The sequence below is a fragment of the Camelus dromedarius genome, chromosome 16 (assembly GCF_036321535.1).
Source record: "Camelus dromedarius isolate mCamDro1 chromosome 16, mCamDro1.pat, whole genome shotgun sequence".
Taxonomy (NCBI): Eukaryota; Metazoa; Chordata; class Mammalia; order Artiodactyla; family Camelidae; genus Camelus; species Camelus dromedarius.
Window position 1 is genome coordinate 32,101,768 of NC_087451.1, and position 26,386 is coordinate 32,128,153.

A 26,386-nucleotide genomic window follows, 5' to 3' on the forward strand; every position below is an offset into this window, starting at 1 on the left:
GCCAAGCTGTAATTTACCCACTCTGGCACCGAGAGGGTTACAGCGGCCCGGGGGTGGAGCCCTGCGGGTGCCACCTGCTGCGGGGCGGCCTGGCGCCTGCGCCCTGGCCTGTAGCAGGTCTACCTGCCGGGGCCCGGAGAGAAAGAGCGCTTGCGCTCTGGGCCTTTTCCGCCGGGGAAGTCTCGCGGGGGCGGGGCGGGGCGGAGCCGCGCGGGGAAGTTCTCGCGGGACCCGGACGAGGAGCGGAAGCGAGGCGGCTGTGCTGCTTCGGCTACCGGACGGCGGCGGCGGCGGCGGCAGTGGCGGCAGTGGCGGCGAAGACTGTGGCGGTGACGGCGACGGGAACAGGAGCTGCCCTCGGGGAGCAGCAGCGGGGTCGGCGGCCGCTCGCACCGCTGCGGAGGGGCTGGCCAGACGCTGAGCGGAGCAGCTGCGCCACGGTGAGTGGCTGGCGGCGGCGGCAGCGCTGCTCCTGTGCCCCTTCTTCTGGGCTCCACGGCGGGAGATGGCCTGGAGGGACCGGGCCCAGCGCACCGCGGGCTGCCGGGCCTGGGGGTCGGGGCCGCGAGGGGCGGGGAGCGGAATCCCTGGGCTCCGGGCTTCACGTTTCCCCTTTTGGGGTGCTTCCTTCCTGGGGGCCATTCTTCCCCGAATCTTGGTTCCGGACGGAGCCCCGGGCCAGAGGCCGGGGGCTCCTTGTTAAGTTTCATGCCTTCTTTACGCGGGTTTGCGCAGAAGGGGCCCGGGAGAAGCCCGAGAGCACAGGGTACTCATTCTGTGAGTCAGTCTGACTTGGCCCGGGAGGCGGGGGATTCGCAGCGGGCTCCAAGTGTGGTGATTGATGCTCCTTCGACCTGCAAGGCCACCACGTCACCATCTCCTGGTGTTTGGGGGCCGAATTTTGGGAGGAAACCCACCAACCCTATAATTACTATGAGTTAGAACGTTCGCTGCTCGAGCCGGTCGAGATGCCTTTGCTTCTTCGTTGTTTGTTGTTTGTTTATTTTTGAACTACTCTGAAAGATACTTGTCAAGAGAAATAAGCAGCAGTTGATTGGAATGCTCCGAGGAAAGGTTTCAGTGAGAGAGGAGAGGGAATCTCTGGTATTCCTCATTTGCAGTGCTCTCCGTGTATATGTAAGCCGTATAAGCTTATTTAGGGAGTTACTCTGGGCTGGCTTCAGATGCAATAAAAGTATAATTTGCAGAGGAGCCGAAGTGCCCTCGCAGTCTGTCTTTTGATTGATTCTCAGAAAAGAGTGGAAAGACACACGAGGGAAATGAGCATTAGTCTCTGGCTTTCTAGTCCCTCTTTCACTTTGCCCTCCCCTGTTGTTGCCTTCCTTTTTTCCCTACTTTTCTCCATTGCCCTGCGGGCACTAAATGCTTACTCGTATAATGCAAGTCACTTGCCCCCTCCCCCCCTTCCCCCATCTACTTCCCCTTCCTCCTTATTGTCCCCTCTGTGGCATAATTTTTCGAGGTTTCTGCTCTTCGGTACAATTTGTTTTCTCCGTCATTTAAAGATTCCGTTTCTCCTGGGAAGATGCCCTCTTTCCTGCTTTATCCTTTATTTGTAAGCGAGCACTGTGTTCCTTCAGTTAGCCAGAAGGGTTGCTAGAGAGCTATGGGAGACTTAAGTTCTTCCCCTGGGAACTGGGAGGCGCAAAGAATTGAAATCAGCCGTAAGTAATCAATACTGCCAGTAGGTGACAAGCGTAGCTTGCTTGTATTTTTGTGTTTTAGTTGTTTTCTTCACTTTTAGATCACGTTTTCGTGCCTGCTCACACTTTCCTTCCTGTGTCTCTTTTATGTTAGTAAGGAAGATTTGGTTGATTTGGGGGTTGTGTGACTTCTCTTTGGCTTTTAGTGGGGGTGATGAATGTTAAAAATGAAAACCAACCATAGACCTATATTACAATAGAACTAAGAAAGCTCGAAACATTTAAGGGAAGAGAATTTTAGACCAGTGATGAATTAATTAAAGTTGCCTGTTGTGATAATACTAAATTTATTCTTTACCAGGCTTTTAAAAAATCAGGTGTCTTTTCCCACTTATGCTGTAATCAGCCCTCTTTGTTATTGCTGTTGGGTTGGGTTTTTTTTTTTTTTTTTTTGACAGGAAGAAATTATTTGTTCTGTTGCTTCTTCCTTTGTTCAAAATTTCCTGAATCCCAAAATTTAAAAACGGTTAATTCTTGTAATCAGCTTTCTTTGATACTGGAAGCAGGCATTTAAACGCTTGAGGCAGTTTACTTCCTCAGCAGATGTATTCAGACTTGAGGGATTACTAGATTTTAAATAATACTAGTTGATGGTGCTTAGAGAATTTTTCTCAGTAATTCCTGTTCTCACGTTGCAGGTTATGCAGCAACAGTTTTAATCATTACCTAGAACAGAAGAGTAACAGATTTTGGAGAAATGAAGTAATAAAGATTAGAGACCCACCAAGCTCTCCTGAGAGACATTAATGGTTCCTTAATTCAGAAGACCTTTCCGGCACTACTGAACGGCCATTGAGAGCCTTTGGTTTTATTTGTCAAAGTTGGCCTTTTCCCAGTTGTGCTAAGTGAATATGCATTATTTTCATTTTATGCAAAGACACTGTAGCAAAGTTTGAAATCCAATAAAGGCACCGTTACTGTATAGCAGTGATTTAAAAAAAATTAGCATGCATAAGAATTACCTGTGAATCTTATTTCAAATTAGGTTCCGGGCCTAAGGCCACTACATTGCAGAACTCCAGAAGGGCACAGTGAATCAGTCCCTGAATGGGATGATTTGATGCAGCTGGTCCAAGGACCAAAACTGTTGTTACAGAATGCATCCGTAAATTAATGGGACTGGAGTGTGGCTTTAAATTACTCAGCTCAAAATTATGCTTTCTGTATATATGGAATAAATATTTAAAGGCCTATTAGAATAAGTGACTATAGATGTGATTAGTTTTTTATAAGTGTGAATATTTGAGCATTGTTTGGACTTGATGTGGAGCCATTTAAAGTTTATACTTAATAGGGCTGTTAATTTGCCAACCAGAGGGTTCTTCTGAGTCTGTATGTAGATGGAAGTTCCAGACTGACTGTGAGAACATGTGGACTGATATTTGAAAAGTCAACTGATGCTAGTTGACAGCTCTTAGCACTTTATGCCAGGGGCTGGGCTGAGGCCTTTTACAGGTGTTGTCTCTTTTAATTAGTCAAATGACCATATAAGGTGTAGATGCTGTTATTTCCCCCATTCTCTAGCTGAGGGAATACTAAGGATTAGAGAACGTTAGTCATTTCTCCAGTGTCGCCCACTCAGCCAGTGGTAAAGTGACAGTTGAATCCAGGTCTAACTCCAGAGCATCAGTAAGATTTTTGTTTTTGTTTTTTTCTAACTACAAACGCATGCTTACAGTAAAAACAATGGAAATACAATTCAGGTGTATGGTATAGAAAGTAAAAATATTCTGTGATCTCACTTCCAAAGGTAATCACTGTTAACATTTTGTTTTGGGTTTTGGGGGGGGGGTTGGGGGCACACATTGATGTATATTATTTTGCTTTACAGAAATGAGATAAACTGTAATTTTTCTGCAGTTTTTTTTAAGCTTAATAACGTATCTTGGTACTTATATAGAAAGATACTTGTTAGTTATTATGTTCATAGATATTAATCAGGGATATATGTATTTTGCACACAGTTTTTGGTCAGTATTTTAAAGAGATAAATCTGGAATTACTTATCCAAGGGTATGTAGTTTAAAATTGTCAAAAGATACTACAAAATTACTCTCCAAAAAGATTGAATTAATTAATTCCCTGCTAGAGTGTAGGCTCTGTGACGGTTTTATTATTATAATCCAGTGCCAACCATAAAGTCAGGCACATAGTACCTGCTTAAAATGTTAATAAACATTGGTAGAATAAAGAGTCTGAGAATCTGTTTATCCAGAGTATTGCAGAGACTGGATATTACATATCTTTTAAAAATTTGCCACGTAGGTGAAAGAAATCTCATTGTTTTAATTTGCTGTTTTTAATAATTAAGATGAACATCTTATCATGTATTTTAAGTAGAGTCACATATTAACTTATTTTGAGTGACTTTGTGTCAGGCTCTGTTCAAAGCACTTCATGTATGTCTATTACCTATATTACCTAATTTAATGCTCAATGAGTCTTATAAAATAGGTGATATTATCCCTATTTTACCAATGAGACAAACTGGGGCTTATTAAAAAGGCTTCCCGAAATTATAGCTGGTAAGCATCAGGGTTATTGCTTGAACCCGGGGCCAGCCTGCCTTTGCAAACCATGCAGACTTAACACTAAGCTGTACTGCCCCAGTAAAGCATCATGTATTTTATTTTCTGTCAATTTTGGGAAGAAGAGAGTTGAATAGAAGAAAGAAAATAAAATCCTACAAATACCTTTAGGAGACTGCAGTTTAGGATACAGTGCACATTGCTTTAAATGTATAATTCAAGCTGCACTTGCCTTGTTAAAAATTCTCTGCTTGTGATGGGCCTGCAGGGTGTGTGCTGGTACCAGTTCAGTTCAGACATACTCTCATTAGGCTTCAGTGTTATGTGTACTCTCAGCCCGTTTTCTTGGGAAATGAACAGCAACGTCTACTCTGTTAAGATCATTATACATGGTGTCCACGTTGACATTTCTTTCTTTTTTTTTTTTTAAAGTAATTAGTGTGGTGTATGTGATAGAATGTTTTTTTTTTCTGTCTTAATAATGAAACACACCCTTCTGAATTCCTTTAGCCTGTGTGCTTTTCTGTGGATAGCTTAATATGCTGTCTTCTTCCAGTTTTCTCTGTGAGATGCTAATTTTTATTTGGCACAGCCACAGAAGTACTGATTAGCTGATTTTCATTTCTATCAAACTGTATCCCACAAAGCAGTAGTTGCCTGATTTTCATGAGTGTTAGTCTGTTTAAACTTTCTCTAGGAAACCTGTGGTAGGTAAGTTGAGTAACAGCAGGAAGACGTTGAAAACTCTTGGTTTTTATGCCATGGCTGTTCAGTCACACTACAGTCATCTGGAATCCTGAATGAGAAGTTTATGCCCTGTTACTACATAGTACCTTGACAGTGACAGTGCTTTGGGTTTCCATCTGATTTCCATTTTACAAAAATGAAACTCAGTTTTTTTGGATTTGCTCAGTTATTTTTCAGCTTCCCATTTTTTTTTTTTTAAGTTTTTTTAGGGGGAGGGCAGGTAATTAAGCTTCTCATCTTTGGTATATAGTTCCAACGGTCAGACCAGGATACCAATGAAAATAAATGGTCAGGTCAGGGTGTGGAAGATATTGATAGGTGTGTGGCAGAGATTTTGGAGCATCTGTAAAAAAAAAAAATTTTTTTAAGTAAGTATACACATTGGAAAGTAAGCAAAAAAAGACAGTTATTAGTTATTAATGCTGGAAAAAAATTGAAGGATTGTGCTAGAAAGGAACATTGGTTGTCACACATTATTTACATCATCAGTGAACACTCTTTCATAATGTGGTACTGCTGTTTAAACTGGAATATGGGTTGTTACTGTGATGAGGCAAAGGAAAACAAGCAGGGGTGGAACAGCCAGGTCCTCATCTTCCAGGTGATAGGAAATGGCTGGAATAAGTTAAGAAACAGCATATGTAGGAGCATATTATTTAGAAATATTGTGAGTAAATACAGAGAAAGCTAAAAACAAAGTCAAGGGGGATGGCTTGTGGGTATTGGGGTAGGGAACTCCTTTTTCATAAGCCTTTTGATACTCTGACTTTTAAAGTTGTATACATGTATTCATTTGATAAAAAAGCAACAGTGGTGAGTGTAAGTAAAGGGTATTTAAGGACTCACAGAAATAGATACCCTGAGACTAATCTTTGTTTTTTTGCTGGAACTCTGTCTTTGCTTTCCCCTCAGGGAGCCAGCACAACATAGGATATCCTAGATTTGGCCTGATAGAATAAAACACTGGTTTGGCTTATTAGTTACCTGCAGGAGAATGTTTGGCTTTCAGAATTTGACTGAAGGACTTCTTATTACTAGATGATTTCTTTCCTCCTTTTAATATTCATTTCCCTCTAATCTTACTATTATATTCCCAGCTGGTTTACTCTGTAGTTCATTTGCAGCTATGCCCCAGTTGTTAACTTTAGAACAAAAGAATAATAACCTCAAATGAATTCTCTGCTAGGTGGTAATTATGGAAGAAGGGTGTCACTATAAATAATCTGTCCCCATTCTGCCACTGTCAGTGTTGTCTTCTGCTTTTATTTAGACTGTTTGAAACCAATGACTGACCCAACAAGAACGGGACTTCGTTTTCCTTTGTTATGCAGAGGTCTAGGTTGTATCCCATTCTCTTGGCTGGAGATGCTGTACTTCCCCCTTTGCTTCTGCAGCCATTGTCTGTACTGCCTTGGTTCAGCTGGTCTACTACCTAAGGGATATTACAGAATCTTTACCTGCAAAATGCAATTTGGATCAGTTTAGTACTCCCCTGGCTCCCAGAAAAGCAGCTGTTCTTAGGGTAACTGAGAGAGACTTCTGTTTGGCTTTCTGGCACCATCTCCCAGACAAGGTGTCTGGCAGCTCAGATTATGAAAAAGGGATTCCTTTCAGGTATAGATTAGGACTTCAGCTTTGCTCCTCAAGCTAGTTAGAAGTAATGTGGAGGCTACTCCGGAATGCTGAACCTTGGACATCTATTTTAAGGGCTGTTGGGGCCCCCAAAGCCCTCCTTTGCAAGGGAGCTTTATGCAAGAGCAGGTCTCCACTTGCAAAAGGCTCCGAGCTGAAGCGCCTTTTTCTGGTCCCCTGAGCTTGCAGATCACAGTTGTTAAGTGGAGAGGGAGAGCCACTGTGCTGACAAGCAGCAAACTGAATGAAAAAGTAGTTCCTCGGTTCATTTTCTCCCCTTTCCCAGGAGCAGACCAAGGTTTAGTTTCTGAGAACAGGTAAAGCAGCCTAGGACCAAAGCCCACATTGCTGGCTTTTGACTGTGGTTAGGGGACCCAACATTTTCAAGAACCAGAAAGGTTGGCAGGGAAAATGGAGGGAGAGGCTTATTTAACTGAGAAAATTTGGGTGCCATCCCCAGGGTGAGGCCTTTCTTTTGGTGGACCGCATTTCGTGCCCAGAGAAGAGAGTGTAAGGGGTGAGGGAGGAAAGGCGGAGACTGCTCGGGACTCCAGCCGGTTCCTGCACACCGAGCACACCCAGCGGGAAGGAAGAGGAAGTGTGTTCTGGAATAGCTCGAGCAGCTGTCGCCATTGGCCGGCAGGCCTGTCAGTCGCCTGGGGGCTGAGGTTGGAAAGAGGAAGAAGGAGATCAGGGCTTTTGCCTGGGAGGGAGGGAGGAGGGCTGAGCCAGGCTGAGCCAGGCCGAGCCAGGGGGCGTGGGGGCTGGGACGACTGGCCGACTGGCAGGGCGGGGCTGCCTTCTATCCTAGCCACTTCTCTCAATCACTCCTCTTCTGATTCAGGGTGGCATTGTGTGTCCGGAGTGCAGGAGCGAGTCCGAGAAGAGAGGCGAGGCTGAGCCCAGAGCACTGGGTTGCTTCAGCCGGGAAGACTCCCTTCCCCCTGCTTCGGGCTGCTGAGCACTGAGCCCCGCTCAGAATGGAAGCCATCGCCAAATATGACTTCAAAGCTACCGCAGACGACGAGCTGAGCTTCAAAAGGGGGGACATCCTCAAGGTAAGCATTGATGCCCAGCAGATGCCCAGACGCCCTCTCCTTGTACTCACCTGCCTTTTTTTGCCCTGATAACACACAAAGAAGCTGTGTTCCTTCTTTTTTCATTGCCCACTTTTCACATTTACCATCGTGTGTGATTTGGCTAGCTGAGATAGATGCTGAGTAGAATATCAAATATGACTTCAGAGGCTTGGTGTGGTGTATGGTCTTTAACTGCCTTTGTGTGGGTGCCTTTGTGAACATTTCTCCTTGCTTGTTAATATTGGTAATTCAAGTAGAGGCAAAGCAATGGGATTAGAGTAAGGAAGTAGATGAGTAGATGGGTTTACCTTGTAGAGTTTTACTTAAAAATTAGAGGGTTTTTTTTTAAAAAAGGGCTAAACTTGAAGCATTTATGTAAAAACACTCAATTAGTCTTCTTTTACATAGTCAAAAGATTTTTGCATTCTGGAATGTGATCCTAGTAGGTTAGAAATTAATTTCCCCTACTTTAGAGAGACAGAAGTATATGCCAAAACTCATTAAAGAACCTCTGTATTTTTCTTCTTTGTGAAACAACTAATGGAGTTCTAAATGACAAGGTTCAACTTGCTGTTGTACAAGTCAGATTTCGATTTTCTTAAATGGAACTTGAGGAGCAATTTCCCTGTATTAAACTCTGATTGCACACACACACAAAAACCCTGCTGACGGTTTAAAAATAAGCTTCCGTATATTTTGCAGCTCATTTTGAGCCCCGCTATTTACATGAGATTCGGCTTCCACCTGGCACATGTTAATTATGTGTTTACCCAATTGACTGGAGCACTTGCCCTTTTGGATATGTAATTTATTTTTTTACAAGGCTGGGTGTTATCGAATGGTGTATCAACTCTAACTGAGGAAAACCTGAAGTTTAATGTTTGAGTCTTCACTGTGTCTCGGGTTTTGACGTTTTTTTCTCTCAGAACCTCAGTCTGATTGTTGGAATTTGCCATCCATTATTAGGATTTTTATAAAGAGGAAAAAAATAGAAATAGAGAAATATGATTCTTTATAAAAGGACTAGTGGTTTTTGTTTTTAAGCTTGGCAGACCTATAGATGGTTACTATTTTGCTCTCATTGCCTGAGGCGTGGAGTTCTGCTTTGAAGTTATCTGCACGGTAGTTTCTTGATGTTAGAAATGTAGGTTGTACTTCATAGAAGGTGATAAAGAGCCCTTTAAGGAGAAGGAAACTGTGTGTGTTCTTTTCAAAGCTGTTTTTGTGATGCCAGGCTTTTTGAGGATATTCTCAAAGTCAGTGCTAAATTGTCAGAAAGCAGACAGAATCAGCTATAGGTTTTAGAATGAAATACATCTTCTGTTTCTATTTCTTTAGCTAGAAATCAAAGTAAACATAACTTAGTAAATTACTCTGTATCATTGGTATACAGAGAAAGTGATTTGATGTTTTTTATGTGATTACTGTTTTCAGCAGATAACCTGCTCCTGATGTCATAAGATTGGCTACTTAAAAAAAAGGGGATTAGCTATTCAAGTAGCCAGACTTGTCACCTATAGAAAAATACTTTGGAGCCAACTTTTGTTTGTTTTTATCTAAATGTAAATTAGATAAACAATTAAAGTTACTCTAGGAACTTGAAATTTGAGCCTGGTAGTTCATATTTTTTTCTCTAACTCTGTTCAATTGCACATTTAACGCTAAAGCAACAAATTAAAACAAAACTGCAGTTTTGAGGTCTGTTGTTTTTTTTTTTTTTAAGAATTTTTAGACAAGAACTTTCCCTGTTTACTGTCACTGAAGTTTGTCTCAGACCTGAACAGTTTATAAGTTCTCCAATTTAAGTTGGTAAACTCCTTGAACAAGTGTGACATCTTTCTTTCCCATCCTATAATTAGAGAAGATGATACTGTTTAACGTTCCCCTAGAAATTTTTATAATGGGAGAGAAAGTGAATCAGAGTGCCCACATTTACCTTCAGATTTTCTTCTGGGAGAGAGAAAAATACATATATTTGGTTCTTTCCAGTTTGGTAGATAAGTGGCATATGAAGTCATAGTGCCATTATTGCTTTTGAATGGTGGCTGTTAGCTGTTTGTCAGTAATCTTGTGGCTTTACTCCAAAAAAAGAGTGACGATACAGTGGTTGCCCTTTGTCTCATAATTCTGTGAAGCAGCTGAGTGAAGAGGAGGGACATTGCTTTGTCTTTATAGCTATTAGTTTTTTTAAAAAAAAAAAGCAGTGTTTTCTTCTTTGATTATTCAAGGAGTAACTGGTTTCATTTGAGTGGCTCTGATTTGATTTGATAACTCTTTAGGGTGTTAGTTGTGAACCAGAACACGTTTAGAAGTGACTGGAAAGCATTGGCCAGTTTCCCTTGATTGAAATAGAGATATATTTGCCCTGTGTTGATGAAAGGGACGTGTGCACTTGGGTATTGAGTACATTTTATTGGAAAATGATGAAGTAGAAAGAGGCTTAGCCCTCTGCCCCAACTAGAGTTCCAAGGGATTACATTCTCTGTCTGGGAGTTCCCGGTTAACTTTTGGTGAATGTTGACCCCTGTGCTCCATCAGACCACTTCCTTACTTTCCATCTACACATTGACTTGTACTGCCCTGAGAAAAGAGCAAAATTAAAACATCTTACTGGAGGCCTTAAATAGAACTTAATGCTTCAATGTATCTGCCTTTGTTAATTTCCCTTTTATGAAAGCTTGTGTTTTTCTTGGGGAAGGGTGGGGAGGGCTCTGGAGCATAGAAATGGAAGAAATCGCTCTTCTGTTGCAGATTTTAGGTCTTACGTGTCTGAAATGAACCTAAATTTCCCCACCGTTGATTAGGGCAACCTTGAAATAGTCCCGGGGGTTCTCCACTGAACAAGGCCCCTAAATACTCTGCCCTACAACACACAAAATGCCTGAGCTTACCTAAAAGTTGTACCTGCCATCTAGGGGCTTATGTACATGTACTTCAGACAGTGCTGCATAGGAATTAAGAGACTGTTTTGAGTTCTCACACCCGGCTCATTCCATTCTAGAGCAGGCTTATTTTCTATCAAGGCAGACCCTCGACTCTAGAAGATTACCAACAGTAGATCATCTCAGGATCCTACTCTGTCCGGCACTAACTTCCTTTGTCTGTTTCTTAAACCTCTTGAGAACTAGATCTTGAGTTCAGTACTGATGACCCTATTTCACCATCACATTTACAGAGCATCTCCTTGAGCCATGTCCTGGGACAAGTTGTTTTGAGAGTTGGGGAAGAAACAGAAGGTGTAGTTCCTCCCTTCAGGAACTAGTAAGAGAAGTGAGATTGATAAGTAAAACAGTATGTGGGAGTATATAAAGTTAGAGGGTTTTTAGAACAGGAAAAGACCTTTTAAAATCTCTTAACTTAGACTTTCTTATTTTACCGGTGAGGAAATGGTGGCCGATAGAGTTTAATGATCTATCCAAGCTTACCGCTATTAGTACTTAGTACTGAGCTGATATTTAATGAATTGCTAAAGTTGTGTTGTTACATGCTGTAACTGCGGAATAATTTAGGAAGGGAAGAGATGGGTAAGAGCTGAAGTCAGAAAAATGTGTGGGAGAGGTGCGACTTGATCTGGACCTTGTGCCAGGTAGGATAGGGCTAGGTGAAGAAAAGGGTGAGGCGGTGCTTGTTCTGTTTGAAATAGGAATGCTGGAATAAGGTTGCAGACTGTTTCAGAGTGGAAAACAAGGTAGAATTGGAGCCAGATAAGAAAAACCCAGTAAGAGTCTGATCTTGTCCTTAAGTGTCTGAAGAGTTATTAGCCAATGACAAAAGTGTTCTCTGCGTGTGTAGTGGGTTGCAAGGAGGGAAGCCTGGAGTCCCAGCCTAGCAGGTCGCAGTGATCGGTGTAATTTAAGTGCCTGCCTAGGTGTTGGAGACTAGGAATGAAGGACTGGGGGTGCTTTGAGAGACACTGAAAGGAAAAACAGTGGGATTTCTGCCTGTTAGTGGTTGGGGGACATTTAAATAATTCTCCTGTGTAACTGAGAAGAGCATGTCAATTGAGTACGCTCCTGAGAGCCAGAATCTGATTGGTTATTGTTTTCACAGCAGCTGTAAGTCCTGAATTACAGTACATGTGTCTCATTTCAGGTGTTTGAACTGTCAAACCTGAAAAATAAGAGGTTGGGGTGGGTTTTTTCTTCACTATTTTAAAGCCCTAGTATCAGTGTACTTTTTGAAATACTTGTTTACCTGTTGATAAGAATTATTATCAATCTTGTTGACTAAACTCAGAGTACTGCATTTAATCTTTAAGTATGAGGACAGTTTGAGTTCTCTTATAGCAGATAATTTATTTGCCTTTCATTATGTTCGTTTGCCTCCCCTGCCATCTGAATGGACTATTTCCAAATAGGTGCTAAGAATGAACTTTCAGTTCTTATACAAGACTCTTTTGGGGGGCTGGATGAAGACCAGTCATCCCTGTTTGGAGAAAGAAATGTGTAAGAAAATGCGATGTTCCTTTGGGTCTTCAGGTTTCACCTCTGTGAGCTGTTATAATTAAGGCATCATTGAATGGCTATTATTTATGGAGCATTTAATACATGCCACGAAGTGATACGTGATTTCTGATTTTGGGCACTGAAAGGTTGACATTATTAGCCCCGTCATAGGGGTGCAGAAGTCAAGCAACAGGCTCAGGTTCACACATCTAGTAAGTGGCAAAGCAGGGGTTTGGTCTTAGGTCTGGCTGCAGTGCTCCCCCTGCAATACATTAATGTCCTTGTTAACTGTCAGAGAGGAGGAAACCAGAAATGTAAGGTATTGGCAGTCCTGATTTGCTCACCTGCCAGGCATGGGCAGCTGTCTTGTGGCACTGCTTCTACGTAGTGACTTATTGGACATCCTATCTAAAGCAAGCTGAGGTTAATAATGAAAGAAATGAAGGGGGTGAAAAAAGGTCATTTTCCCTGTCAGATTAGCAGAGATGGTAAAGATTGACTCCACTCTGTTGGCCAGGGTGTGGAGAAATGGGGCCTGCCACCTCCTGCCAGTGGAGGTTTGTAGAAATACAGTTGGTCTTTCTGAACAGTGGCTTAGTGATAGGTATCAGATCATAAAATGACCCAGCGATTTCACTTTTAGGAATTAATTCCAAGAAAATTCACAAACAGGTTTTTAAAAATGTAGACATAAGGATGTTTATTTCAATGAATCTGTGTACTACCTAGCAAAGAAATTGCTGCAATTAAATCATGAAATATGATCATTTATAAGATTCATTTCAGAGATGTTAAAAGGTGTGAAAAGAAGCTTCTTCCTTGAATCCATGGAATTACTGAATTGGGGGGAACAAACCTAAGTAGCCCATCGATAAGGGGCTACATAAACAGATGATAGTGCCTGTAGAGTAGACTACTGTGAAGATGTTAATGTGAGCATCAGTCTGTATCAACACAGTATTAACATCTACACTTGCACAGACAAGTGTTTATGGATCCTCTTTTGAATAGTAATGATGTATCTAATGCATTGAGTTCTTAGCATGTCCTTGCACTAAGCTAAGTATTTTACTTGCATTTTCTTTTGATCTTTACAATAATCCTATTAAGATAGATGCTATTATCCCCAATTTACTGATCAGGAACCTGAAGCTTAGGTTAAGTAACTTGCCCAAGTTCACATTCAAATCCAGGCCGGTTAAGTCCAGATTCCATGTTCTTAACCACTACCCTGTGGGGCTTTTTTGTACCCAAATGAGGTCAAACGGAGAGAGAAAGGGAGAGCACATTTAGGGAAAATTGCTATCTATTTCTGTTTGCTTATTAAATACATAGACTTCTTTCTGAATGGTCCCCTGAAAGGTAATAGTTACCTCCAAGGGGCTGTATTTCATGTGATTGTTACTCCTTTTTTGAGCTCTTTTTTAATTACTTTATTCATTTAATTTATCAGTTTTATTACATCAATACAGTTTTATTCAAGTAGTAAGTAGTTAACATTTTGCATCTTTTTACCTTGATGAATATTTCCAGGAAGTTAAAGTGCTCTGGTCAAGGGTTAGTTTGTTGGTTGGTTGGTTTTTGTTTTTGTTTTTGTTTTTGTTTTCCAATGACTGAGATTTAACCTGCTTTTATATCTTTAGGCTACAATTCACTGTGCCTATGCTGTGTCATAAAAGTTAGAAACCTTTAAAAGAGTGACTCAGAATGCCTTTTTGAGGAAAATCTTGGTCCTTTTGGAAAGTACTTTCTCTGTTTCACCTCCTTGTCGATGTGGATGAGAGACATGTGCTCCAGGGCCGGACCCACCTTGTTTGAATCCCAGCTCTGCCCCTGGCATACCTGGCCTTGTGGTCTTAGGCAATTTATTCTATGCTTTGGTTCTCCCATCCTTAAAATGGGAATGGTAGCACCTACCTTCCTAATGTCACAGTGAGGATGACAAGAACTAATATATTAGTGTACTTGAAGCAGTGACTAGGATGCATTAGATAGTATGCTAGCTGCCATTGGTTTTATTAATGTTGTTCATATGCACAAGCTTTGCTAAGGGGATGTCCGTTCATCTGCTGGCTCAGGTAACTGTTAAGTCACATGATGCCGCACAGAAAACTTGCCAGGGGCTTGTCCTTATTTTACCTCAAACTCAGAACTGATCTAGCTTTGTCTCAGAGCTTAGCTGAAAGCATGATATTGATGGAGGATTGTATGAAAGACAAATAGTTTTTACATTTTTAAAAGTCTTTGGTCTCTCTCAGGATTAAACCTCAAAGCAAAGAGATGGGTACCTGCACAGCGTTCTGTCGGGGACCTTGCCTTTGTATATTTCTTGGGTTGAATGGAGCTTTGGGATTGCACTGTTGGCCAACAGTAAGAGATGATGGAAGAAACAGCCTTGGGAAAAACTCATCATTGTCACGGCTATAAGGATATTAAGGAGTTATCTCTAAGTGTCTTCAGGGAGGACCTGTGGGAGAACATTCTCTCTGGTCTCAATACCTAGAATAGGCATATTTTTCCTCCAAACAACTTTTTTAAGTCTCAAAGATGCTATAAATAATGCTTTGATATGTTTCCTTCTTTATATTGTGGGAAAGCTCAGAGCCTACGTTGGTCCCCTTTATAGCAGTAGCTGTATGTTTTCTGTCCTAATACTTTTATCAAAACAGGTACTAATTATTAGTGGTAAAATAGTAGAGTTTTTTCTCACCTTAACAGTGGCTTTACTTTTTAATTAATTTATTCTCAATAGTGGACTTTTAAAATCTTGGATTGGCGAAATGGCAAAGCCTTCTGTAATATTTGGTTTTGAAAAATACAAAAAGCATCAGTTTAGTTTTGAAGTGAGAGGAAATGCCTTTTGGACCTTGAAGCTGTAGGCTTCACAGAGAAGAAAGGAGTATGTGTTTTCTGTTAGAACATTGACCGTTGCATGTCTTCTTTGTGTCATTTCATAGATCTTTTATTTTCATAGATAAGTATATGTATGGTTTGAAATGGATTACTAGAGGAAAAAACATATTTGCAACATTTTATTAGCAGTACTTCCATTTTCCCTTAACATTTAAAATTACTTTAACATACATTAATAGGGAAAAAAAAAGGTAGGAAATTCAAAATCCTGCATAACACCCCCCCCCCCAAACTCTAGTAGAAGAGAGCTAGAAGATCTTTTCTGGGCTTTGTCATCATACCAACATTTTTATAGTGCTGTAATTGTAGTGGACTTAAAATATAACATATGTTACCATTTGCCCATATTTACTTTACTAATTATTTTTTAATGGTTTAATATTTTGAAATATTTTTAAGGTTAATGATCTATAATTGTACTTAACTATTTCCCTATTACTGTATATTTAGCTTGTTTCTACTAATAATTTAGTTCATAATCTCAAAGGAGGCTTTCGCTATATTTATGTGTGTGTGTATGTGTATATATATGTGTGTATAATGCTCTGTTGTCCTAAAGGATTGGACAGGTTACCTACCGGAGGTCAAGTTAAATGAGAATTGCCCATAATCTTAGCCAGAATACATAATAATAGTGCCGCTGATTGATGTTGGCTTCATCCTCTGTTCTTCTTTAACAATAGAACATTATTTCACAGTTTGACAGTGTTTTATAGGACTGTGGAACCAGATTTGTGAAATGATTAAACCTCTTCACTCAGCATGTGAGATACTTGACTACAGCACGTAATTTTTTTTGAAGCATATTTTATTTTGTGCTCTTCCTTCAGGTGATTAATTTTTTTAATAGCTGTGCCAGGTTAAGTTAATGAGTAATTTTGATAGCTGAGAAATTTGGTGCTTATTCATAGATGTTGTTTTAATTCAGTTTTACTTCTTTGGCTAAATGAGTCCCTTCTAGAGGGAGATCATCCATCCTCACTCCTGTTTGGAAAAAGATGGGAAGACAGACAAACCAGGCTTTGTTTAGTTGATGCTGCAAATGTTTAGGTTTGGAGCCAGGAGGTTCAGCAGACCTTTTGAGAAAAAAGCAGAGTGACTTAACTGAAACATCCTCATGCACTTACATGGATTGCAATATAAAAAAAAAAGAAAACTGTCATGTTGGTTTTCTCTGGATGTTGGGATTATGGAGAACTTTTACTTTCTACAGTATGCATTTCTGTAGTGGATATTTTTATAAGCATATATTAGTTTCATAATCAGAAAAGCAATTAAAAACACTACAACGGTTTTCCAGATGTCAGTTTACAAGTGAACAAACATTTTAGGTTCAGTTTTGCTTTCTTAAAAGGGAAAAAAATCACAATGTCCAGCTTCATGGAGTGAATTTACTTCATATTAAGACTCTTCTTGGTGCAGGCAGCACAAACATCTCCTCGTTACCTAGGGCTGTTACATAGACTTTATGTAGAATATACACCGATAAGCCCTTTTCCTTATGAACAAATAAGATTGGCCCTAAAACTGGTCTTGCTGCCCAGATTTCTAGTTATACTAGCTTATCTTTTCCCTGCAGCTGATAGGAAAGTAATGTTATGTGCTTTCTTATGTAATTTTGACTTAGGTCAGGCTCCCAAACTGGATTAAAATTAGTAATGCAGCCAAATTGCAGTTTTTCAGAGGTTTAATTATCCATTTCTCCTTTTTGTCTTCTGTCCATATTTAGCTCTGACTGGTCAAGTTTACTTTTTATTTATCAGCTTTTATGAAAATATTCCACTTTGTAAAGTAAAATTAAGAGACAAAATAAAGATTTGAAATTATTAGTGGGTCTTAGCTATCTATTGTGCATTATAAAAATCAGATGTATTCATTTCATTCTTTTAAAGTATTTGTTGGAAATATTTAATAGAAAAGTGTAAAAGAAAGTTAGGCCATAATCCGTCCTGTCACCCAGGTAAGTTTTTTCCAAATTAAATAAACAAATAAATGTAGGACCCATTAGAAAATGTAAGACGCAAACACTCTTCCCAGAGAAAATTACTGTTCCATTTTGCTGTAACATTTTAGGAAAAAAACATTTAATGAATATAGCCATAGTTACTGTTCCTGTACTTTCTGGGTACAATGAGAAACCATAATCAAATCACAGTGAAACCATAGTCAAAACTAATAATGAAAGTACGCAGGTACTTCATCTTTGGAAGGAAGGCCAGCATTGCTGTTTAATGTACTGTACCTCTTTAGAAAACAGCAGTAGCTTGAAGGATTTCTTTGCCAGGCTACTAGAAAAGATCATAATGATTAAGACTTTCTCAAAGTCACATGTTACAGCTGAGTCAGAATAGCTCTTGAACCTGAAATTGGTGTGGTGTGAATTTCCCCCAAAGTTGTGCTAATATTGTCCACATCAGATAATCAAATAAATTTGTGACTAATGGCCTCACTTAGTGCTGCAGGTGAAAAGTTGTAGCCCTTCAGGTCTTGAGATTAATTACTTTACTGGTCTCCTAAATTTAGGGTACTGGTGTAGAAAGAACCAATACTTTTAAGTTTTTATCAACTTGGAAAATGACATTCTATGTGTTGCAAAGCCCTTTGTCTGCCTTCTTGGAGCCCCTAATATAACTGCATACACCTAAACAGCTGTTGCCTTTGAAGACCCTAGAAGTAACTTTCAAATTTAGTTACTAGTTTATTACTGTTGTGTATGAAGGTTTAAGCTTTCTGCATGTTCTTTCCCTCACTCCCTTCCCTATTAGATATTAAAGGCCTTGTGAAAGGGGCGTGCCTCTCATTTGCATATTCTCAGATATCCTGATGAAAAATTGATTGCCTGCTTTTGGGGGGGGGTTTATAAATAGAAGAATAGCACCCTCAGTTTGAAATGAACTATGGTACATTTTTCCTTTGAATATAGACATTAATAAATACCTAAAGCTGTAGCCTTAAATTTTCCTCTGAATGCTGCTTTAGCTGCATCCCATAATTATGGGTATGTAGTTGTTTTCGGTTTCATTCATCTCAAAGTTATTTTCCAATTTCTCTTTTTTCTATGACCCATTGGTTATTTTGGAGTGTGTTTATAATTTCTGCATATTTGTGAATTTCCCAGAATTCCTTCTGTTGATTTCTATTTTAATTTTACTGTGCTTATAGAACACACTCTGATTTTGGTCCTTTTACATTTATTGTGGCTTATTTTATGGCCTAGCATAAGAGCTACCCTGGAGAATGTTCTGCTGTGTGCTTCAAGTGAATGTGTATTCTGCTATTGTTGGTTGAAGTGTTCTATAGATGTCTGTTAAGTCTAGTTGGTTAATTATTTTTCCCTTGAGTATGTATGAATTCTTAAGATTGCTTATCTAGTACCTTGATGAATCATAACAACAAACTGAGTATCTCCTAGGTCAAGAGTACTATGCTTAGTGCAGAGGGTTCATGATATAGATAATATTCAGTACTACACTGTTTTTAGAGGTATGCACTTTGGTGTCCTGAATGAAAACAGACTTGATAAGACATGAGTATTGAAAAGTTTTCTGAGCTAATTTAGAAACACTCATGGCTGCTTTGTCCATCCAGATATGCCTGACTTACTGAGAATTTCTGTAAGCTTACTGTCAAACTCTGAAGAGTTGTTGGAGTTGTCCTAGAACGCTTAAACTTGAAAGATTAATTGCCTTCCAGCATATAGGCAGTTATAAAAGTAGACATGAGCTGTTTGATGACAGCATGGCACGTACAAGAGCTTCAGAGTAATCGTGACACTTCCTTCACGTTTTATAAAAAAACCTTAGATAAGTGCCATCAAATTCAAACTTCCTGCTCATGACACAACCATACCGCCTTTTAAGGAGGTATTTTATGGAAATAGGTTTCTAAGTGGGACTACTTTTAACTAGAACTTTCCAAGTATTGAAAATAGCATGAACTTTACACTAGTGTTTTAGTAACTTCAGAAATAGAAAGGATTAAGCTTTTTATTTTCTCTATCACCAGAATATGAATCACGTTTAACAAGTATGTTGTATATAGTGCAGGGTGGTATCCACCTGAAATCTGCTATCTAGATGTTAGTTTCTAAAAAAAAAAGAAAATTTAAAAAGTTTGTGGTCTAAGTAGAAAATGGAATACCTTTTCATGAAGCCTTTGGAAAAAAAATTGCTCAAGGAAATAAAGAAGCTCAAGATTCCTCTTCATATACCTGAAAACATTTACTCAGTTAAACATTTACACAGGTGTTTATCAAATGTAAGCCTGGAGGCCCCAAAATTCAGTGTACTGTTTACAGGGAGGGTTGGGTAAGATACCACTGCTACTATGTTCTCAACCAGGATCCCTTAACAGGATCCTCTCATTAAGATAAAACTGTTACAGCATCTTTACTGAACATAATTTCTTTGAGCATAGATTTTCTTTAAAGTAACTTTATTTTAGAACCCTTTTAGGCTTACCAAAAAAATTAAAAAGACAGCACAGAAAGAGCCCATGTATCTCACACCCAATCTTTCTTGTCATTAACGTCTTTTTATTAGTATGGTATGTTTGTTACAATTAATGAATCAATGTTGATATTATTAACCAAGGCCCATACATTATTCAGATTTCCTTAGATTTTTCCTGATGTCCTTTGTTCTGTTCCAGGATCCCATCTATTTGATTGCCACACTGTTTGGTTGTGTCTTCTTAGACTCATCTTGGCTAAAACAGCTGAACATAGATTAAATCTGTCAACACACACACACACACACACACACACACACACACACACTTAAAATGTAATATTCTTTTGATTACTTGATAGTCCCTACTTAATGAAGAACTGTTTTCTAAGAGCTTATAAATTGGTGTTTCTGTGGAAGATGTTATTTCTCGTGTAAGGTTGGACTCCGTAAGTATTTGGCTTCCATATGTCGGATATTTACCACTCTCTTCAGTACTATCTGCACTAGCCTTATGTGACTATTTAAATTAAGTAAAACATTCAGTTCTTCACTTGCATTGGCTATATTTCAAGATCTTAATATCTGTGCGTGGCTAATGGCTACTATGTATTGAACAGTGCAGACATAGGACATTTGCATCATTGTAGAAAATTTTTTTGGACAGCCCTGCTGTAGAATGTCACCACCCATTGGTGTGTTTAGAGTATTTTGGGTTTCACTTTGAAATGCCAGGAATCATATCTTCCCTCTCGTTGCAAACCATTAGTGGTTACTCTGATCTTTGGAGGTGAGGCCGTGGGGCAGAATTGGGGCGGGAGTGGGAATGGAGAACCCTGCTGTGGACTAGCAGTAGAACTTGGTAGGCGTTTCCCTTTACCATGAATCTGTACTCCTCCCTTTCCTCGAGGACCTTTGACTTCCCAAAGCCTTTCCTTCAGGGCGCTGCACCTTTCCTACCCCAGCCTAAGCAGACAGAGGCAGATACTGGGGACCTGTGATCTAGTATTGTGTCTTTATGTGAAAATTGAAGGACCAAAAGAGTACTTGTAGAGTGGCTCCACTGGGGTGACATACAGCATGTTGTCCAGTCCAGCACTGCCTCTTCTAATTTGGGTTCCTTGTGTCATTGGATGTGTAATGTGGTCTTGAGCTAAATGTGCAGACAGCAGCATCTGAGGCACATCCAGAGAGCAGAGGCAGCATTTCTTTGAATTCAGCAAAACCATAATTATTGTGTTTTCTTTTCAGAACTCTGTTTTACATAAATAATCTTAGGCAAAGTCTTACTCTTGTTGTAGAGTCATTTTGTTTCTTTGTGTTAAACTGCACCAGAATTTTGCACAATTAAATATCCTGGCCCAGAAAGCTCTACAGTGTTTCATTAGTGAACATATTTGCCAGTAATGTCAAATAATGGGTCGATTAATCTTTGTGACTATATTTAAACAAAATTTGGTCAATTTCCAATTAGTTGCATAGTTTCCCTGAGCACTAAGCTATTTCACATCTTGTGGTCTTCAGTCCTATTGTTCATTTTGCCTTGGCCACCTCCCACTCTTCCCTCCTGGTTTAGAGCAAGCCCGAGCTGCACAAGTCTTTCTCGATGCGCTTCTCTCCCTGGGGTGCCCCAGCACTGCCCCTTAGTGCCATTGTGTACCTCTGCCTGTGGCATGTTTATGTGTCCCCGGGTCTCAGGTTCCTGTATCTCAGCGTCTTGCACAGCCCCTAGCAACGTGGTCATTTAGTTTGTTGGAAGAGAGGAAGGTTCACTCCACTCAGTGTTAATCGAGTCCATAGTGGGTATTGACTTTGTGACCTGGTATTTCCCTGTCAGAGGTCAGGCTTGGTTCTTATGTTGCCTGAGCTGTTTTTGCATTTATTTAGATGACATAAACCAGAAATAGGAGCTCTGAAATTTCCACTGTATTTTTTTAATTCCCTTACTTTCTGCCACCACCTTAGTTAGGTTTCTTAGCTACTTTTCCTTTGAGTCTCTGTAATTACACATTACTGTGCATGTGATCTAAAGAATATTCAATCAGTTTTATTTTTGTAACTGTCTAAAAAGTGTTCCCAGTTTCCACCAGCTTTTGGTTTTGGACATTTATTCCATGTATAGTCATGGTGGCATTTCATTTCAGCATATGGTCCATACACAGATAAGAAATACTGCTTTAGAAGGAGATTCTAAACATTTTGGTTTTCTGTCCTGAATTTGTCCTTTATTCTTCAAGTGTGTAAGAAAAATGAGAAAAAAATTTGCAGGAATAGTTTGAAGTAACCCTGATGAACTGTTCTAATTTACATAGTTTACACAACTCCTAGCCTTAGAAAAAGTGCCAAAGAACAGCTTTGTGGAGGGCTGGAGAGCGGAAAGAGGAATCTTGTCTCATCAGATACTCTCTTGAGTATACTCTGCTGCTAAAAGTGAGGTTAGTTGGGGGAGGTATTGCTTCTTATTTCTGAAGCTTTGCCAGAACTCTTTGCTTACAAACAACAGTGTGATCTGTTAACTAGCGTCCCTGTATTTCCAGGGATGCTTTCCGACCTCCTGTTAGCAACACAGCTAGGACTGGCAGCATGCTTTGTGGTGCCAAACATAGCCGTAGCCAGCCTGGAACGTGTCCAACTCGAAGGACATCCTGAAGTCAGAACTAGCAAGTGGTGCAAATGCTCTCAGTCAGAATCTGGGAAGTCTTCATGAGGACCTAAGGCAGGCAGATCTGACAGGCTGATGAAAATGTGTTTGTAGACTGACGCTTCATTTCCAGGCTCTGCATAGTTGAGTTCAGTCAGTGAGCCATTAATACCTCTTTTAAAATTTGCTCATAGAAGCCAGCTTTGGGAATGTACCCTGGAGCCTGAATATTGGTAGGATATTCAAAAAATAATGGATTTGCATCTCTAGTAGGACCTGGCTTTAGATTTGACTCCATAAGTCAATGAAAGCCTTGCTTTAAGGATTTACTGATTTTAAGTGTTTGTGCTTCTTCATTGGTAATATGATGGTTCATGTTTTGAGTAAATAATACTGTCCTTAAAGCAAAGGAGTACATATGTTTTGAGTCGTTTTTTTCTAGTAGTGGTAGGTACAGTATAGGGTCAGTAAGTTCTTAAACACCATCGCTTTGTTAACTGGTGCCATTCATAAATAGGCTGGTTGGTTAGAGTCAGAAAGTCAGTCTTTGACTAGCCCAGCCCATACCAGCCCACAGTCCTTGTCTCAAGAGTCTTATATTGTGACTAGTCAGCTGAGCTCAGAGGAAACAAAGAAATAAATTGGAGTTTTCCTTAATATAAGGTTGATCAGCATCTTTCAGCTGAGTAAAAGTAGCATAAGGCTGTTCATGCCTTCTTAAATTTTTATGTCTTTGGCTCTGGCCTTACAGTGTAAAGAAACTTTCAGTTTTGCTACAACTTTAAGCTGCTACTCCTTGTTCCAGCTTAAGGTCATTTAAATGAGATAAATAGTTTTGATGTATCCCATTTTGAACTCTTAGGAATATCTAGTGGCACACTGATAGAACATGAGGAAAATCGTAACTTACACATTTCTAAGATTCTGTGTTTATATACCAAGTTTAGGTCAGTCAGCAAGCTTTTGACTGTGTGCCAAGGAGACAGTTGCTAGGGGCTTATAGTTGAGCTGGTGAGGCTCTGTGTTCATACCTGTGAAACAATGTGTAAAGAAGACAGTTCCATGAAGTACCCCTTCTGACTAAATGCTGATTAGAGGATTTGTAGCGTGATAGAATCAGACGTAGTGATTGTGTACTATAACTAAATAATTTTGGACTCAAGATTCTCTGAAACAGTAGCTACCATCTGAGTAATCAGATCCTTCAAGATGGGAGGAGACCTGAAGACAGAGAGGGACTTGAACACGGAGATAACCTCACTGATGTAAAGCTTTCATGCAGGCCAAGAAAATTAGCTCTTACTGAGCTCATACAGTCTTGGGAGCCAGGCAGGCTCTGTACCAGGTGCTTTTGCTCTTTAATCCTCTCAAGAGCTCAATGAACGGGCTTTTTCAGATGCATTAACAGAGGAGCTGAGTAACTAGTGTAAATTGCACAGCTAATCAGTGGGAGAACAGACACTTGTGCACGATTTGATCTGGTTTTCATTTTGAACTGTGGATTGGATTGATCAGAAGGCAGGCATTTGTATTGATGGAACAGCAGCATTTTCTAACAGGTCCTGGAACAGTGAGCTTACCCGAACGGTGTTTTAGAAAGACTATTGTGAGTAGTACTGGATTAAAGTAGAGAAAGATTAGAAGCAAGATACAGCCTAGGGAGGAAGGACCCAGGCTGGAGCCAGACCATTTGGGTTCAGACTTCAGCTGTGCTGTTTGCCATGGTTGTGATGTTAGGCAAGTTTTTAAAACTTCTTTGTGCCAAAATTTCCTCATTGGAAAAATGGGGATAATAATAGTACTTATTACCTCATCAGATTGTTGTGAGGATTAAATTAATTGAAACATGTAAGCAGTTAAAACTGCAAGTATATAGTTAGTTGTTATCAAAACAGTTTTGTTGCAGGCAAGCTGATGAAATGAGTTAGTGGAAATGGAGAACAGTCCAGATCTAGAGGATGTTACAAGGGAAGAAATCACAGGACCCGGGAGGAGATGCAGTCTAGACAGAGGATTCTGAGTCTTTGATGCTGGGAGATTATTGGTATCATTAACAGGATGGGAAGAGGAATTATCTAATTGGGGAAGATAAGAGGTTGAATCCTCAACCATGGGAAGAGGTTTGACTAAAAATACTGCAGACAGTTTAGACTCTTCCCACTGTGGAGCAAAGTAAACAGTAAAAGGATTCAAGTCACTCTTCACAAGGTAACTTCTTTCTGCATCTTCCACAGCAAGAAACAGCTTTAATATTGAGAAACATGAGTCATCCCTGAGACCTAATGCTCTGGGCAGTTCCTGTTTCACTAAGCAGAGTCATAGATGGGAGTATGACCCTTTGTGGCAAATGCTAGATTCCATTGCTGTCGATTTTCCAAATCGGTTACAGTACAGTTTTAAATTGTATTGGCTAATAGTAAGAATGGTGTGGCTCTATTATTCAGAAAGATTCAAGTGAGGATTCCCACATCTCAATTATAAGACCCTGAAGTACTGAAACCTTGTGTTAATTTTATATTCATCGTGAGCCCCGTTGTGCTTATTATGGTCGGCTTAGGAAAAGCTTGCTGACTGGGTTAAAATGATTACAGTTTCAACAGCCAATTCATGTAAACAGAAGGATGAACACACAGGCGCTCCTCCCCAAGTCCTGTGGAGAGGGATCGTTAACAGTGCCCTCAGTTGTCAAGGAGAGGTTCTGTTTGCCTCTACTTCATCAGAGTACTCTCCGTATGAGGTTCCTAAAACCTGGTCATACGCTCAGCGTGACTAGAAATATGTTCCTCCACTTGTGTGGACTGGTGTGCCCTTTACCCGAGAATCTTTGGCTTATTGGTGGTCTGTTGAGCTACTGATTTAAGAACTATTCGTTGAATATTGCAGTAGTTCTTAACCTATTTTGGGGGTCACATCCTTTGAGAGTCTTTTTAAAGCTATTTCCCCCATTCCAAATGTATATAAATAATCCATATCAAGACCCTCTACTTTGTTTTAGAATGCGCAAGACATTGAGGCAGTTCAACATAAGTGTAAAACACTTCCTGCCCTCCAAGAATTTCATATGTGGTTGAGTAGAAATAACTAATACAGAAATGGTTATGTTTAACTGTAATAAAACGTAATACAGCACATAGTAGGTGTTCAATAAATGAGGTGGTTATTGTAATGTTTGCTGCTGTTAACTGTTGAAGGCATCAAGCATTCAGAGAAAGAAGTTGTTGGGGATTATAGATATGAAGGAAGAGGAGCACTGATCCTTAATGGCTAAGATTTGGATCTGTGGCAGGAGAGAATGGCATTTCATGGCAGTGTTCCAGTGTAAATGGAATATGAGTTTCAAAGACAGTGATCAATCTGGCAGTCTCTTCTTTATAATTAAAATATATGTATGATCATTACTGATCAGTACCCAAATCTAGCCCAATCCACTGCCTAGAAATAGTTTATTTTATTATCTTCCCTAATAATCATTTTTTATGGACATTTTTAAAGTAAAGATCACACTGTGTGTGAAACAAAGTAGTTTCCCATTGTATTAAGCCATTATTGTTTGCAAATAACAGAATATGATACTCATACTGGTCTAAACAATAAAACATTGGTTTATATAATCAAAAAGTTCAACAGTAGGATGGAGATCAGATAGGATTTGATCAGGGCTCCTGCTCAGTGTCTTCATGAGTTTTTGGTAGCTATGCTCTGTTCCACATATTAGCTTGTTCTGAGGCTGGTTCCTCTCGTGATCACTATGCCTATGGCCAAGAACCTTGACTAGAGACATCTCGTTAACTTCAGGGAGAGAGAAAAGTGTGCCTTGGCCTGAGATTTGAGTTGATTGGTTCAGGTAACCAAGGGCTAAGCTGTTCAGTGTGGGTTAAAGAGGATAGACTTGCCTTGGGAGATTTGGGGGGGAGTCAATCCCACCCAAGCTTCATGGCTGCTACATAGTGGCAGAATAGAAGTTGACGAGACCACCCATTGTCTATCCCACCCTATTACAAATTCTTAGTAAATAACATTTGTAACCGCTGCAGAGTATCTCATTGTATGAATGTACTATAATTTAACAATTCCACTACTGTTGGACATTTTAGAATGCCCCCCCCCCGTTTCTTAAATAACGCAAGTGGTATTTCCATAGACAGACACAGCGAGTTGGCTATTAGGGAGACTTGGAAGGATGATTGGTTTGGGTTCTGGCACGTTGAGTGGGAGCGATTCCTTGGCTG

General features: G+C 40.0%; 1 protein-coding gene across 1 annotated transcript in view; it reads left to right on the forward strand.

Moving 5' to 3' along the window:
- Nucleotides 1-218: 218 nt before the first annotated feature.
- Nucleotides 219-26,386, forward strand: part of GRB2 (growth factor receptor bound protein 2) — a 60,278-nt gene continuing 34,110 nt past the window's right edge. Inside the window, exons 1-2 of the mRNA XM_010998391.3 lie at nucleotides 219-440; nucleotides 7,476-7,689. Coding sequence (XP_010996693.1) covers nucleotides 7,612-7,689 — 78 coding nt within the window. The 5' untranslated portion in view covers nucleotides 219-440; nucleotides 7,476-7,611. The remainder of the gene's footprint in view (nucleotides 441-7,475; nucleotides 7,690-26,386) is intronic.